The sequence below is a fragment of the Diabrotica virgifera genome, chromosome 4, assembly GCF_917563875.1.
Source record: "Diabrotica virgifera virgifera chromosome 4, PGI_DIABVI_V3a".
NCBI lineage: Eukaryota > Metazoa > Arthropoda > Insecta > Coleoptera > Chrysomelidae > Diabrotica > Diabrotica virgifera.
This window is the reverse complement of record NC_065446.1, coordinates 36,821,203-36,839,519: the sequence shown is the minus strand read 5'-3', so window position 1 is coordinate 36,839,519 and position 18,317 is coordinate 36,821,203. Positions and strand designations below refer to the sequence as shown.

At 34.1% G+C, this 18,317-nt stretch overlaps 1 protein-coding gene across 7 annotated transcripts in view; it reads right to left on the bottom strand.

Moving 5' to 3' along the window:
- Positions 1–2,017: 2,017 nt before the first annotated feature.
- Positions 2,018–18,317, bottom strand: part of LOC114329935 (proton channel OtopLc) — a 329,038-nt gene continuing 312,738 nt past the window's right edge. For all 7 annotated transcript variants that reach the window (XM_028279211.2, XM_028279210.2, XM_028279216.2 and 4 more), the window contains one exon: positions 2,018–18,125. In XM_028279211.2, coding sequence (XP_028135012.2) covers positions 17,817–18,125 — 309 coding nt within the window. In that variant the 3' untranslated portion in view covers positions 2,018–17,816. The remainder of the gene's footprint in view (positions 18,126–18,317) is intronic.

Below are 18,317 nucleotides of genomic sequence, written 5' to 3'. Positions count from 1 at the left end.
GAATTACTAATTGTCGTCTTTGACGTTCTTCAGGTATTTTACTTGGTTGTAAACAAAAGCTTTACTTGTTGTTAAGCTTAAAGGGTAAAGTAGGTATATTTTATATTTCATTCTTAACTTTATGGCACCCATTGAAAGACATCTATTTTTGTCAAACACCTTTAACTTTCAGAGCGATTTAAAAGCATCGTATTGTAAGATTTCCGAAAAGGAGATGTAAAAGTATACCTCCTAATCTGTTGCCATTTATGTCATGTCATGTCATGTCATAAAAGGGTGGTTATCGGGTGTTCCTTTCCTTTTCTCTCAGAAAAAAGATTATATGAAATTGTTAATACAACAATAATTTCAAAGTGATTTTTACAATAAATAAGAGGAGTTTGGTAGGGTAAGTACGACGGCACGTCAGAATGCCAAATACGTAATTTTAGACAAATGTGTAGGTCTTCTGGGGGCCCCCTTAACCTGGGGGCCCGGTGCTACAGCACCTCTAGCCCCCCCCCCTAAATCCACCACTGAAAGTGTTCTCTCAAAAAATTTTGCACATACCCTGTATCTACCCCGATCATTTTCCAAAAAGTAAAATTTTGAGATACTTCGGGCGTTGCTGTTTTCTGCTACTTTTGTGCGTTTAGGTTCCAGTCGTGTTACGTATTTTAAAATAAACTCTTTTTGCCTAAGTAACCTCACTAAGTGTTCAACTGAATTTTGCCTGCCGTAAATAGAAAAGAATAAATCACTTAATGAATTTTAGAGGTACATAACTCTGTTATTGGTAGATTATTGTAGTCAGTGACCTTTTCCAGCAAAACATACAATCAAATTAAAGCAGTTAGTGGAAAAAGCTGTGTTTCGCTAATTTGTGTACTTAATGACTTTTTCTTGTCAACAGATGATATATTGATTTTCACCCTTTTTGCAAAAAAATTCGTTGTTTTGACTTCTGAGTGATAGCAGACAGTCAAAATTGGATAAAACTAAAAAACTCAACAGCGTTAGCTCGAGAAACTCATAAGCAAATAAAATCTTTTTGAATTTTTTGCTTACCATGATCCAACCATGATTTCTGATGTCCACCGCAAAATTCATTGTTTCTTGAGGTGTCTTTAAAAATTTGCCACCGTTGTCTTATTTTTTAATATTTTTCTTTGAATTCTTTCTTGAATAATCTATGCATTGTAGTGAATATGCTTATTTAATATAAAAATAAAATAATTCTACCATACTTTCAAAAAAAAAATGTCTTGGAATATTGATTTCAACCCCTACAGCCCCTCCTTAAGGATAGCTAGTACACAATTTTGATAGGCAACCCATTCTAGAAATATTTGTCTATGTATGAAATTTAATAAAAAAATCTTTTGTCCGGAAAGCAGATGGTACAGATCGACCTATATTCGGATCCCGTACTATTATAGGTCTGGATCCCGCGTATGAAAAAAAATTGTTTAATAGCAAGCTGAAAATTTGTTAATAGCTTAAGGGTGTCTAGTCGGAGAAACTTTGATATATGGAAACACTGGAACAGGGGAAGTTTTAATTGTGGAACAGGTTAAAAAGGAACGGTCAGACCACGAAAACGTCACATGTATTTTGTCCGACAGAACTTCCAATCGATTTGTTACCCTTTCATTAAACTCTCATGCAAAAATCAGCCTGCTATTTATCACCAAATGGGAATTATAATGAGTGGAACACGTAGAATATGTCAAATAATAGGAATTATGACAGGTGATAAATAGCAGTCTGATTTTTGCATGAGAGTTTAATGAAAGAGTAACAAATCAATTGGAAGTTCTGTCGGGCAAAATACATGTGACGTTTTCGTGGTCTGACCGTTCCTTCTTAACCTGTTCCACAATTAAAACTTCCCCTGTTCCAGTGTTCCTATATATCAAAGTTTGTCCGACTAGACACCCTTGAGCTATTAACAAATTTTCAGCTTGCAATTAATCAACTTTTTTTTCATACGCGGGATCCAGACCTATTAGGGAGGCTAATGGAAATAAAACAAGTATTTACGTTAAATCTATATTTCTAACGACAGTCTGCATAGAAGTAACAAACTTTCTTATAATTAATGTTGATATAATAAATAAACCAATAAAATTGTGTATAAGTATCGATGATCATCCACAAATAACAAATTGGGTGAGATGGTATGAGTAATAATTAAAAGCATACTTGTCATAATATAAACAAATCAGTTATGAGGGAGGAAAATACTACAATAAACACATTTAAAAAATTTATAGAATAGACAGTATATATCTATATTTAATTTATTCCGAACATTCTATTTTGAATAAAAACATTTGATAAACAAATCTGAACTATATACAGGGCGGAGTATTTATCTTATTACCGTCTCGAACATGTTGCTATATTTTTAGATAAAGAAAAACACACATATCTACACAATATTATGAATATCAAATGTGACACATATTAAGTATACTTTTACGTCAATTTATAGTTACCCTTGTAGACTTTTATGACGAAAGCTACTACTGCTAGCGTTCTTTGACCGGAATTAGTTTGAATCTATCTAAATATATAACAATAAATAGTTATCAAAATAACTAAAAACATATTAACTGCTTTTATAAAAAGTACTTAATATGTCACTCTTGATTACAAATTCGAACACTTTATTTCCAACACTGTTTTAATGACAGGGGTGAACTGGTTGAGCATTTCAAAAAAATGTAAGTAATGGATGAAGTAACAGGATTAGAAGGGGCTGTATTGTCACCCCCGTTAGCGAAATTATTCCGATTCGATTTTTTTGCACAAACTTCCTTAAAAAAGAGGTCCTTATAACAAATCCACAGGGTGCCAGGCGGTACCTTGATCGAAAAATTGTTTAAAAAATATTTTTAAACAATTTCACAAAAATAATTTTTTCGCTTCGAACTAATTTTTTTTTAGATAATTTGTCCCTTCTGAGCAAAAAATGTTTCCCGTGATTTTTCTCTAAAATTGATTGTTGTCGAGTTATGCGCGATTTAAAATTTAAAAAATGCAAAAGTGGCCATTTTCAAGACTTAATAACTCGATTAAAAATTATATTATGAAAGTCAAAAAATGATCAAAGCAAATTTAAGACCCCTCCTTCAAGATCCTAAAAAAATTTTTGTCATTTTATTACAAAGCTGTTATTTTTAATTATTAACAATTAGCGGTATAGTCCAGGCTGTATCGTCGCCCCCGTTGGCGAAATTATTTCGATTAGATTTTTTGCACAAACTTACTCAAAAAGAAAAATTGTTCACCTTGTTCGAAAAATTGTTTAAACAATTATTTTAAACAAATTCACAAAAATAATTTTTCACTCCCAACTAATTTTTTTAGATAACTTGGGTCATTCTGAGCAAAAAAGTCTCTTGTGATTTTTCTCTAAAATTGATTGTTGTCGAGTTATATGGCCATTTTCGCATTTTTCAAATTTTAAATCGCGTATAACTCGACAACAATCAATTTTAGAGAAAAATCACGGGAGACCTTTTTTGCTCAAAATGACCCAAAGTATCTAGAAAAAAATTTGTCAAAGTGAAAAAATTACTTTTGTGAATTTGTTTAAAAACATTTTTTAAACAATTTTTCGACCAAGGTACCGACTGGCACCCTGTGTATTTGTTATAAGCAGTTTTTTTGAGTAAGTTTGTGCAAAAAAATCTAATCGAAATATTTTCGATAACGGCGGCGACGATACAGCCTGGACTATAGCGCTAATCGTTAATAATTAAAAATAACAGCTTTGTAATAAAATAATGACAAATATTTCTTCAGGTTCTTGAAGGAGGGGTTTTAAACTTTGCTTTGATCACTTTCTGACTTTCATAATATAATTTTTAATCGAGTTATTAAACCTTAAAATGGCCATTTTTGCATTTTTTAAATTTTAAATCGCGTATAACTCGACAACAATCAATTTTAGAAAAAATTGACACGAGACTTTTTTTTTCTCAGAAGGACTTAATATCTAAAAAAATTTTTAACCCCGTGGATGTGTTATGAGGGCATCTTTTGAGTAAGTTTGTGCAAAAAAATCGAATCGGAATAATTACGCTAACGGGGGCAACGATACAGGTACGTCTAGATGAAGTAATTAAAAACGGCAAAAAGACAACTAATTTTTGAAGATTTCACATGCATTATTAAACTTACAGTGTTTTAAAATGATGTGGTTTTACAAAGATCAAGTCGTTCATATAGTTAAATTTTTTAATATTTTCGGTATAAAATCTTTAGTGTTACAAATCCACAAGGAAAAAGGTTTTCCTGTAGCTGGCTGTATACCATATATTATAAAAAACAAGTAAAATCCTTTATAAAAAGTATATTTATAAAAATTCCCTAGAAAGGGCTACATCACAAGCAGAACTAGTTTTCAATCTGATAACAGATGAAAATATCAGGGTAAAAACCCTTTAAACTTAATCAGTCATAGTCATGGAAACATTGACTACAATTATTAAATTAAACATGGATGCACGATACGGCACATGTTTTATGCCCAGGTTACCATCTGACCCCAAATTGAGTTGTTCACATACCACTAGCACTACCTACTTGATAGTTGACGAAATAGAAATGTACAAAGTACGTAGAACTAGTGCTATGTAGCAGAAATATTTTTACTAGAATCTGTTATATATATACTGACACGATTAATAGAAAACCTGAAAAAATTTGGAAAATCAATTGATTTTGAACTAATTTGAACACTGGTGTAATATAACTGATTTTCTAAAGTTTAATAACATCTACGCCAATAGAACTTTCCAAAAAAATTTTTTTCCGTTCTCATTACATCATCCAACGTATACTGGTCTGGTGATTAAAATTTGGCATACATTTTAATCCAGTTCTCCCCTGTGTACACCAAAGATTTGTTGCCACAATGAATGAAGTCAACATTTTTTAGTATCCGACGATACATTCTCCAAAAACGGAATAGACTAAATTTATATAAGTAGGTAGTTAAAACGGCAGTGTAGCCAAGGCGCTAAAATTTACAACTTAGTCTTTTGCTTAAGTCTCATAACAAGTTTAAATTTTTGTACTAGGTCTGGCCTAAATAAAATAATACTCGTTATACAAATTAAAGTACTTTTCTGATAAATTTCCCTTTCTTATTTTAATACAGCAGCTTTTTTTTCATCATTATTCCTTACCCATATATTGGTAAACTCTCTTCTTCAAGTGCCATATCCGCGACGGAGGTCTACAATCATCACAGCTATTCGGACTTTGGAGACGGTTGTCTGAAAAGTTTATTTGTTGTACAATACTGTGTATCCATAACAATCTCTCAAGTGGCGCTGCCATGATATTCTACGTCTACCTATGCTTCAAATACTATGATGCAAATACTAAAAGAAGCAGGAATTAACAACCAAGAGCTGAAAATAATTAGAAACCTTTACTGGAATCAGACTGCAAACCTCAGATTGAAGGTGAACACACCGAATATGTGAAAATCATGCGTGGAGTGAAGCAAGGCTGTATTTTGTACCTTCTAGGTTTTAATCTCTACTCTGAAAGAATATTTATGGAAGCTTTGCACGAAACTCAAAAAGGTATTCTACTAAACGGGTACCGGCTAAATAACATCAGGTATACAGATATCATAGTAGTTGCGGACAACCTAGAAGATCTATAAGTCCTTATGAACTAAATCACGAATTACAGTCAAAAATATGGACTCAATATAAACGTAAAGAAGACAAAGCTTTTGATCATTAGCAAGAAAAGGATAACAGAAGTCAACTTTATATCAACCAAACTCCTGTAGAAAGAGTGACGCAATAAAACTACCTCGTAACCATAATAAATGAAGAATGGACCAACAACCAAGAGATCAGTGCGCGCGTCGGAAAAGCTAGATCCACCTTTAACCATATGGAGGCCTCTTTCAAGAGCCACAACTTTTCTCTTGGTGTAAAAGTAAGAATGTTGCGGTGTTACGTCTTCTCTATCCTTTTTTATGGAATTGAATCGTGGAAACGAAGATATGTGCAGAAAATTGAAAGCATTTGAGATATGGCTATATCGGAGAATTCTTAAAATTCCGTGGACTGACCGAGTCACAAATGAGGAAGCCCTCAGAAGAATTAAGAAGAACAGAGAGGTACTGACCACCACCAAATCTCGAAAGTTAGAATCTTTTGGACATACTACGCGAAATGAATACAGTTGTGCCCTTCTTCAAGCCATCCTTCAAGAAAAAATATTTGGAAAGCGCGGTCCAGAAAGAAGAAGAACATCCTGGTTAACCCATTAGTGCCCACGATATCTAATTTTAAGAATTACTATATTTTGCATTAGTACTTACCTATTAGTAATTTGATTTGTAACAAAACTTCAAATGTACTCATTTCAAATGTACTGTTAACTATATTTGAAAAGAATAGAATTACTTAGATATAGATATGTACCCAAATGAGTACGCTGGTCACTACAGCGACTTAATAAATAATGTAACAGAAAAAAATAATTTAAATGAAAAATTTTAAAACAGTCTCTCTCAATACAAAGAGTTATATTACACTTTCAATAACTTCATATGGCTCTTTGATGACAATGAGCATACCTTAACTGTTTCTTTTTCGAAAGTGTCCTTCATGTTTCCTAATGGCAGAATATTTCCAGAAGGTCTAGATTTCATATACATTGATTTGGCATTAAACCTAAATAATGCCATACAAGTACTCTTTGAAAATCAAGAAGACTACTTTGTTGATCTTTAGTCAGCTGATACAATCTCCAACTATTTACAACAGTCATGTTTATATGATTAGTAAAAATCACCCACCACCATTTTTTTCCTCTTATTCCGATCCGGTAACTGTGTAGTTCATGATCATGTAAGTCTACACCATCCATGGACTTATTATAATTTTTATATAAAGCAATTTGAGAAACATCAACTTTGGCTTTAGCAGCAGTTGACCATCGTTTTACTTCTGCTACAGGTTCCATCGACTTCCATACAGTTCCAAAGGCACATCCTTTAAGTCTTCGTCTTCATCTGAAGAGCAATGAACTTCAGTTTCTCCTACAACGTCTTTAGGTAGTGTTAAATTTTCTTCTATAAGGTTATTACCCTCAATGTCTTACTCATCAGTTAATATATCTGGGTCTGGAGGAATGATAATAATATCCACCTCAGACCGAATATTAGAGTTAGAAGCACGAATATCTTCTAAACTGAAGTTAAACCTTCGTATTTCTTCCATGGACATTTTTATTAAAATATCAAAAATACTCCCATATGCCCATTGTACTCATATGAGTACACCTAATTTTAACAACAAATACATCACATATGATTAAAATTCTAAAAAATTAATCACGTAAGCCCTTTGCTAAACTTATTATCAACTAACGTAAACCACTTAATGGTAAAAAGAAGTAAATAAGAGAAACTTACTGTAAATTTACAAAGTCGATGTCGAGAAAATAAAAAACGCATGTGTTCGTCATAAACAATAAATCATAACTAATAAACCAGCTGAATCATTCAACGAAATCTGTTACGGTTGTCTTCATAGGAGTATTTAGTTTCCTGCAATTACTAAGAACTGCCACTATTTTATTGTATATGGCACTAGTATGCTGTACTTAAATGAGTACAGTGGGCGCTAATGGGTTAAAGAACCTGAGAACCTGGTTCAACACAACATCTGTCTGTGCAGCTTTTCCGCGCTGCTGCAGATAAAATAAAAATTGTCATGATGATCGTCAACATTCGACACTGATAGGCACATCAAGAAAAAGAACCTATGCTTCTTTTTCCTTGAATCTTTCTCTGCATAATCAGTTGGAAGTAAGTTGAATCTCTGTCTACGTGTAATATGTCCTAGATATTCCAGAGAGAGAGACATACTTATTGATACAATGTACCAAAAGGCCATCGACCGAAGTCTTTCAGCCACTCTAGATATTCCAATTTTCTTGTTTTGATTGTATTTAAAATTTCCCATTGGCGGACCAATGTAATCAATATTATATTTAGCAGACCTTATTTATATCTATCAGTTCTACGTTTCCATATATTGAAAATATCCTAGATACCATTAGAAAAAACTTAGTTTGCAGAATTTCAGCGACTTGAGTCGTGTCTACAGAATGTATAATCGGATTTATTTTATTATTTATACGATTACTTGCTATGTTTATTACACGACAATTTGCAGGAACTATTCTAATATAATTTTTAAATAAATATTTATGTGCTTATAAGTATCTAATATTCCTCACAGAAGACATCAATTATAAGACAGATACCTGTACATACTTTTTTGTAGATATGTTTTAATATGCAGAAACCAAACGTGAAAAAATTACAATACGCCTGCTATACAAAATCCTCGGTTATCAGTATAAATTTTCTAAAATAAATTTCATTTATATAATATATTATGTAACTTTATAAATAAATAAATTGGTTGACTAGTATTTTTAGTATATAAAACGTCTTAAAAATATAAATATATAAATATTTTTCTTCGTGAATTTTTTAACTTAATGTCTTGAAAATGGGAAGTGATCAAAATCGACTGATCTGTTCATTTAAGGAGCGTATATTAGTTTAACTTTGAGTTAACAATTGTTATACGTTGTTAAAGGTGCTATCTACTTTACAACTGAACTATTTTTTTAAATTAGATTGATCAAAATTGTGTTTATCAAAACCCTTTGAATATGGTGTAATCATCTAGTCTTCTTCTTATTCCGCAGCTTGTCTCTTTTTCTCTTATTCCCCATTTCTCTTATTCGCCGCTCATTTCTGTTCATCATGTCTTCTTCACCTAACCCTTTCTCCCTCAAATCACCTGCCACACAATCCTTCTATCTTCTCCTCAATTTTCCTCTGCATCTCCTTCTTTCCTTCTTCCCACATAGTTCTCATTTCTAGGTCGAAAATGACCAAACCATTACTTTTTTTCTTAAATCTTTCTTTACTGTAGGCTCTTTCTCAAATCAATTCGCTCCTGATCCTATTCGTTCTAGTCCTACTCAGCCTCCACCATAACATTTTCATTTCAGCTACCTCCATCTTCTTTTTCTGAATCTTCTTTACAGGCCATACTTTACTGCCGTACACCAAAGTAAGTCTCACCACACTCTTGTATATCTTTCCTTCAGATCTTTTTTCAGACCGATTTTTCTATCACAAAGTATCTAGCTCATTCGCTTTCAGTTAAACCAACCAGCCTGTATCTTGGGAGCAATTTTTCGATATAGTGTCCCATTTTCCGTTATTAGGCGCCAAGATATTTAAATTCTCCTACTCGTCGTGGTTTTTCTAAAAGTAATTCTATGTGCCCAATAATTTTTGTTCTTCCCAACCACACAGATTCCGATTTTGACTTGCTAACCTTAAATCTTTCCTTTTCAATAGCCCTTCTCCAACCATGCAACTGCTCCTCCGATATTTCTCTGCTCTCCTCTACTAACACGACAATGCCAAGAGCATTTACCAATGAGCCTTTTCTCTTACCTTCTCCGTCAGTACATCCATAGCAAGATTAAACAAGTAGGAACTCAATGAAGAGCCTTCATGAAACCCAACCATCACTGGAAAACTTTAGTTCAATCCGACACAAGTCCTTATACACCTTCGTGGTATAAACCCAAACTGTTCTTCCTCTATCTACGTCTCTCTTCCTAACCCTCGCTCTACAGTTCTCTCCCAAACTTTCATTTTGTGCGAAGTTAACTTTATCATTATCACTCTATAGTTGTTACAGTCATAAATGCCCTTAATCTTTATACAAGATACCAGCTATAATCTAATACAAGATACCATCACTCTCTCTCTCTCTCTTTCTTTCTCTCTCTCTCTCTCCATGTATTGGGCATCCTTTCTTCCTCATATAGGTATCCTACTCAGCATTTGCCATAAAATATTCCTTCCTCTCCTATAGCCTTCCAAACATTCACAGATAGTTCATCAAGTCCTACTGCCTTATCATTCTTCATCATATTTAACGCCTAGACAACCTCGTCTCTCCCTATCCCCGGTATACCATTCCCATTTGGGGTCCTGCATTATCTGTGTTTCCTTTGCTGTTCTTCATTTTGCAACTTTCTAAAGTGCTCATATCATCTTTCCTTTATTTAACGTCGGTTCTTAACGCCCTTTCAGCCGCACTCTTAAACTGCCGTACATGAGTCAAGTCCTTGGATGACTTCTCCATTGCTTTAGGAATGCTGTACAACCTTTTCATCCCCTCCGGATTTCCAACTCTTCATACAGCTGTACAGTCGACCTTTCTTAAGCAGTAGCTACAGCGCGCTTTGCTTCCCTCTTTGCTACCTTGTACATCTCCTTGGCTTATAGTCCTCTGTTTTAGACCTGTCGTATTTTTTCTAACCGTTTTCTTCTCCTTAACGAATTTTGCTGTTGACTTCAACACTGAAGATCAACAACAACTGAAGATCATCTCTTCAAAAGTAATAACAAACTACGAAGCAGTAATTTGTCTACATTAGCTCCTCTACATTCTAGTCTACTCGTCAAGAGTACACAATGTAGACCAAAAATACATGAGAAGGAGCGTCCTTCACTCAAAGTAATTATGACACCGCAAAAAATAATTTTTCTATATAAAACAAGGGTCCATTTTACGGTTGTTTTCTACTATATTATGTGAATAACAGATTTAATGAATTACTATTACTGTATCACCATCAATGGCGCTACAACTCTTCGTGAGTCTGCCGGGTTGATTATTGTTTTCCTCCATGGTTATCGGTTATGTTCCACTACTTCCCATTATTTTAATCTCATTTTCTCCAGATTCCAGATACAGACTCTCTCGCGTTTGGTCTTTCCCAAGACACATTGTTTATAAGGCGATTATCATTACTGTGTATTACATGTCCTGCTCATGTAAGTCTATCGTCCTTTATATACCTCACCAGTTTTTGCTTTCCAAAAAGAGACTCTAACACGTTGCTGTGTCTGTGCCTCTATTGGTTTGTCACGCTACTTCTGCAAGATCCATATCGACGGATTTGCTGACCTCTACGGATTTTGCGTTCCCACACCAGCAAGTTATTTAATTGGTTTTTTTGTTAGTGTTCATGTTTCTCTTCCATATAAATTTTTTTCTTCCAATATGGAAGAAAATATTAACATTTTGTCTACAAGTTTGCTGCTCATGAATGCCTAAAAGGGTTACAATTATTAACTCAAAGTTAAACCTTGTCAAAAATGTATTTGAATATTTTTCATTTTTTATTGCCTTGCTTTTTAATTTGTTCAAAAATGTTGTTTATTAACATTCATGTCACTATTTACTTATCAATATTTTAGGTAAGATATATTTATAAAATCGATTAAAAACACTTAAAGCTTGTATGTACAACATTGGCTTAAATTCATTTGTTCCCTTAATAGAACAGATGCAGAAAAAAATTGTGCGGAAAACAAAATTCGTCTTTACAATAAAAATGTGTTTTCTATATACTCATTACGATTATCGAAAGTAAAAAAATAATGCTATAATACACAATATTATAAGACAATCATTTTTAAATAGTACTTTGAGCAAAGGTAAAGAAGAAGTCTGAACTGACTCAGAAATATTTCAAGACAAAAACTTAGTGTTGCGAAACTAATAATGACTTGATGGTGTGAGTATACTTAAGGACAAAGGTTAGTAAAATTGGTCTCACAGTAATTAACATTGCATTGTTCTAACTTACAGAATTTCTTGTTTGTAAAACAGTCGAAAATAGTCTTGATAAAAGTGAACGATCACAATTTTGAGATTGTGATCTCACCCAGCAAACACACTTTAGTTGTTGGAAGCACTCTTCAATGAAATCCAGTTCTTAGAGCAAAAACAGACGAACTGATCTGCAGCGCTACTCTGTGGTGCCACAAAGTGGCGTAAACAGACAATTTTGTAGCCCCAATGATTTTGTAATGGACGCCACAGTGATGAGGATCGGCGGCAATGGCCAGCCACTGTGACCAGTCACTGTCACCAGCCACTGTTACCGATCCTCGCCACTGTGGCGTCCATTACAAAACCATTGGGGCTACAAAATCGTCTGTTTAAGCCACTTTGTGGACGCACAGAGAGGCGCTGCAGAGCGGTTCGTCTGTTTCTGCGTTTAGAAACGACATACAGGCATATACTATTAATAAAACATTTTTCATGGAGATTCACTTTTTTAGATCTATAAGCATTTAAACCAGTGGCGGCTGGCGATTTTTTTTCAGTGGGTGCTGATTCGAGAATACAAAAAATAAATATGTATTTACCAAAAGCCTACTTCTTAAAATGAAACTTGTTCCAATCAATTTTATCGGAACTGAACTTTAAGTTAATTTCATAGTTTTAGTTAATTTGATTAACTTTTAGTTGAAGTTTGAAATTTCATGGCATATTGTGTTCCTTAGAAACTTCTTGATTAATTTAAAAGTATTCAACTAAATTACAATTTCAGAAAATATTTTTCAACCATTGGAAATTCATTGCAAAAGTTATCAATATCTTCTAAAGGTAGTTCCTGTCTATAATGGTCATAATCTTTTCTTTGAAACAACTTTGCATCAGATAAATGATTTTTAAATGCAAAACGATCCTTAATTTCTTCTTCTTCTTTCGCCTCTTTATAAGCAATTCTGCTTGTTAATTGGCTGGCTGACTCATATCTCAATGGAAGGCTGTCACTCCATCTTTTGCGCGGTCGACCGATACTTATTTTACAGATTGGTGATTTATCTATTGGTATGTTCACCACACGGGTCTCTTCCATTCGGCTCATGTAGTTATTGAATTCTTTTTTTCTATTTAGTGTCCATTCGTTTATACAGTATACGTTACATTTTATTCTAATGTATTCACTCCTCTTTAGATCTCTCAGTGTATTTCCTGTAATTCTTCTCAGTACTCTCATCTCTGCCGTTTCCAGTAGTCTTTGTGTTGTGGCTATATAGAGTCTTGTTTCTGTTGCATATGTCATTATTCGTCTTACACTGGCTTTATAAATTCTCGGCTTTATCTCAGTGTAAATATGTCTGTTTCGTCATATAGTGTTATTAAGGCATCCTGCCAGTGTATTTGCTTTTTGTACTTGATTTCTCACTTCTTTGTTCAGGTCTCCGTAGCTAAACGGTGTAATTCCAAGCTATTTTGTTTCCATTACTTGTTGAATACTGATGCCATCAATTTCTATTCTGCACATATTTGTTTCTTTATTGATTACTATTGTTTTAGTTTTCTGAGATGAAATTGTCATATTGAATGTTTTTGCTCTTATTTTTTTTTTGTTGTCGCTTTTGATGATTTCATTCATTGACATTGTATTGCCGATATGCAGCCTATGTTGCCAAAAAATCTGCGCACACTAAGAGTGCTTAACAATTCAGTTTGTAATAATTTGTTAAATTGATCCGTGTAACAATAGATACAATGTGCGTTTTTGTAAATTTTTCGGATTTTAGCTTTAACATTTTAACATTAACTCTGACTTTAACATAACTGTTACATTACAGTAACACAGTCCTGAGTGATATGGAATTCATTTCTCGGGTGAGCCTTTTCTTCTTCTTCTTTAAGTACCGTGCCCAAATTTTTAGGCGTGGGTAGCTTCCATAACAATTTGCCGATATCGTTTTCGATCTTGTGCGGCATGTAACAATTGATCTGCTGATAAGCCAGTCCATTGACGAAGGTTTCGGAGCCATGAATATTTCTTTCGACCAATTCCTCTTTTTCCGTCGATCTTTCCATTGAGTATTAACTGCAGCATCCTGTATCTGCTACCTCTCATTATATGCCCCAGATATTCAAGTTTTCTCTTTTTTATCATCTTCATTAAGTCACCTTCGCCTTGACCTACTCTGTTTAAGACTTCTCTGTTTGAAATGCGTTGAACCCAAGATATTCTGAGCATTCTACGATACGACCACATCTCAAAGGCTTCTAATTTGTTCATCATGTTAACCGTCATGATTCAGGTTTCACATCCATACCTATAGTAATACAGGATACACATTACATTTTAGGAACTTGATTCTTAGTTGTAAGTTCAGCTGAGAGTTGCTCAGAATATATCTAAGTTTCATAAATGCTCCTCTTGCAATTTCTATACGAGTTTTAATTTCTTCATCCGGATTTAGTGTCTCGTTTATCCAACATCCTAGGTATTTAAAATGGTTAACTTTTGTTATTGATTCATCACTGACAATTAGTTGCATAGGGCCGACGTCTTGTTTACTAACCACAAGTAACTTTGTCTTTGTTGCATTTATGTTAAGACTCGATCTATTAGGAATTGAAGATCTTCGAGCCTTTTAGGATTAATTTATTCCATAATACCCTTAATTTTGATTCCTTCTTCTTGTAGTTCCTTCTCCTATCGGAGGTTAACTATCATCACAGCTATCCGTACCTTATTGGCAGCTGCTCTGAAAAGTTCTACTGAGCTGCAACTACACCACTCTCTTAGGTTTCTCAACAAGGAAATTCTTCGTCTTCCTATGGGACTGTTACCCTTAATTTTACCTTGCATTGTGAGCCCATATACCATAATTTTGATTTGAAAAACCCTAAATTCACTCATCTGTTTTCCCATAGAAAACTCAGGAAGGACTAATACCGTCTAAGTTTCTATAGAAACACCTGTACCTACAAACGTATCGTCTACATTAGGGCAAAAATTGATCTTTGTTTGTATATCTCTCATTTGAGTCCTGATACCCTGGAGGGAATGTAGTGGACATGGTGATGTCGTGTATTGTCCCTCTCCAAAGATCTCTGTCTCTGGTCATTTCTGTTAACTCATGCATTTGTTTCTTTGGATATTCCTGTACATTGGTCAATTCATCTTATTGGCGATCTTCCTCGTAATCTTCGGGCTTCTAACTTTCCTTGGCTAAGGCTTTCCGTGTTTTCTGTGTCTGCTCTCATAACTTCTTCTTCTAAAAGTGCCTATCTTCTGGAGATGTTGGCGACCACATTGACCCATCTTATTCTATTTACGGCAGCTCGAAATAGATCAGTTGACGTTAGACCAGTCCACTTCCTAAGATTGGCCAGCCAGGATATACGTCTACGTCCAGGGCCTCTCCTGCCCTCAATCTTGCCTTGTAGAATCAACTGCAGCAGTCGGTATTTTTCATTACGTATAATGTGGCCGAAGTAAGCCAATTTTCTGTTCTTTACGGTGTTAATTATTTCTTTGTCTTTTCCTAGCCTCTGGAGAATAGTTATATTAGTTGTGTGGTGTATATATGAGACCCTCAACATACATCGGTAGCACATTTCAAACGCCTCTAACCGTTTTATGGCATCTTATGTCAGGCTCCAGCTTTCAACTCCGTATAGGAGGACACTAAAGACGTAACATCTAAGAATTCTTATGCGTATATTGATACTTAAAGACAAGTTGCAGAGAATTTTCTTAAGACTGTTAAAAGAGCTTCTGGCTTTTTCAATACGAGTTTTTATTTCGTAGCTATGATCCCAAGTATCCTTAATGTTGCAGCCCAGGTAGCATATTTTCTGTACTCTCTCTAGAGGTGTATTGTTTACTGTAATTTGGGCGTTTATGTTGGTGTTTTTACTAATGATCATTATTTTTGTCTTCTTACAGTTTAGTTTTAGGCCGTATTTGTTACATGCTTCTACATTATCCATGATCCTTTGGAGCCCCTGCGCACTATCCGCCAGCAATACTATATCGTCTGCATATCTAATATTACTTATAAGTTGTCCATTTACTTCAATACCATCTTCTGATTCGTCCAAGGCCTCTCTAAAGAATTTTTCAGAGTATATGTTAAATAATGTTGGTGACAGTATGCAACCCTGTCTGACTCCTTTTTCAACCGTGAAGATTTCGGACAGTTCATTTTCGAATCGAACTGTTGCTTTTTGTTGGAGATATAAGTTTGAAACGAGTCTTATATCCTTACCATCGAGTCCTGATGTTTTTAGGATATCGATTAGTTTTCCATGTGGGACTTTATCAAATGCCTTCTCGAAATCTATGAAACATGCATATACATCGCAATTGACATCCCTGGCTCTCTGTATTAGAACTTTCAAGCTGAAAAGTGCTTCCCTCGTTCCGAGTCCTGATCTGAATCCAAATTGAACTTCACTCAGCTGTTCGTCTAATTTGGTGTATATGCGCGAGTGAATGATAGTAAGGAGTACTTTAAGTACATGGCTCATCAAACTAATTAATCTATGTTCTTTACATTTTCTAGCGTTGGCTTTTTTGGGAAGTGGAATGAATATTGATAGTAGCCAGTCTTTTGGTAAGTAACCAGTCTCGTATATGTTGTTGAATAACTTCGTAAGAGCTGTAATTTGTTGTGCCTCTAATAGCTTTAAAATTTCACCATGCACCTCATCAGGTCCTAGTGATTTCCCATCTTTAATCCGCTTAATGGCCATAGTTACTTCTTCGTTTGTTATTTCTGGGCCATAGGGATTGTCTATTTAATACGGACTTCGTGCAGCATCTTCGAATAATTCTTGCATATATTCTTTCCATCTTCTTAATTTATCTTCAATTGTAGTCAAAATTTGACCTTCGACGTCTACGACTATGCCTCTATTGCGTTGTTTTCTGATGTTCTGTACTTCTTTAATCTTTTTGTGCATATGGAAATCGTCATGTTTGCTTTGTAGTGTTTCAATTTCTGTACATTTCTCCATCAGCCATGCTTCTTTTGCCCCTTTTATTTCTCTTAGTATACTCTTATGCAACTTTTTGTATTCATTGTCATTTCTACCTTTTAATTTCCTTCGCTCTTCCATCATCTGCAATATTTTATCTGTCATCCATTCTTGCTTCTTTTCTCTCATAACAGTCCAAAATATTTTAATTGTTGGAAATGGACTTCTGGAGATACGTTTGCTGACGTTTAGTTAATTTAAAATGGGATTATTTTGTGTCCTATGGTCAGTCCATGGAATTCGTAACGTTTTTCTTCAATAGAGCAATATCAGTAGCATCCATTTTTCTTAATTCCACCTGCCTTAGGGTCACATCCGTATGCCAGTATTGGGAATATTATGCAATTGATCAACCTCATATTTAGAGTTCGTGAAATGTGAGAGTCCTTCCATATTTTTACCATCTTTCCTACGGCGACTTTTGCTAGATCACATCTACGTTTTATTTCTTCCTGTGGTGATCCTGTATTTGTGATCAATTTTTCAATCATTTTTTTTGTATAACATTGTATATTTTTGGTTTATATGTATCTCCATAATGTTTTACACTAAATTCATATTGCTCATATGTCCTATTTCTATTAATATCGTTACTCGACCGTATATTCATCTAATAATCTACATTCTTATCGTTAAATATAATAAATTTTTTATAATATACTACTTATACAAATCTTATAAATAGACAGACTTTAAATTTACGATTAATTCTTTTTGTATACACCAAGTTTTTCAATAAAAATCTTTTAATCAACAAAATATTTCCAAATATTTAAAATGCTTAGACATTTTTAGATTTAAAATCATTTGATTGTTTCAGTACACAACATCATTGAGCATTTTTTACTTTAAAATGATTCAAATGTATTTTTTTATTAAAATTGAGCAAAATAATTTAATTTTGGTAGTTTTATGGAAAAACTTGAAGTGGAGGGTGTAAATTACTTAAAAGCTTCTATATTAATATCCTTTGTACATATCTCTTATCAGTGCTCTTAATAAATGTTATCTGTGTGTTTGCCGGGATAATCTAACTCAAGAGTTTTGAGAAAATGTCATTAGTTAATAATTAAAGATTGTTTATCTAACACCTCTTCACTCGAGGCGTGGTTTGTAGCTAGTCTTCCAGATTTCGGCTAGGGCTACAGCTGAATGGAATCTGTGGAAAATGCAAAGTGGCAGTGTCAGCCTTTGAACCATGGCCCAAGTCAAGTACCCGTAATATTTCAGTTGGACCGGATTTTCTTCTACTTTTTTCATTTCAAACGTGTAAATAATCCAGATAGTAATATTGCAAATCAATAAGAAAGTGACCACTTGACGTCCTGGTTTAGATCTGTCGTGTTCCGGGAGATGAACTCTGCGACGGGACACGTCTGCGATGAAGAGCAGTTGAAGGATAACCTAATAATTAATAAAAAGTGTTTATAATATCGTATGATTACAACATCCAAATAATATCATATTTTTAATTAAAAGCCGTAATTTCTAAATAGTCTTAATGCCCCAGCAAACAGGCCGACGTGTTAATTACGTGAATTTTGGGTACATTTGTCACCAATATACGTAAATTGCTTACGTGAATTTCACGTGAAA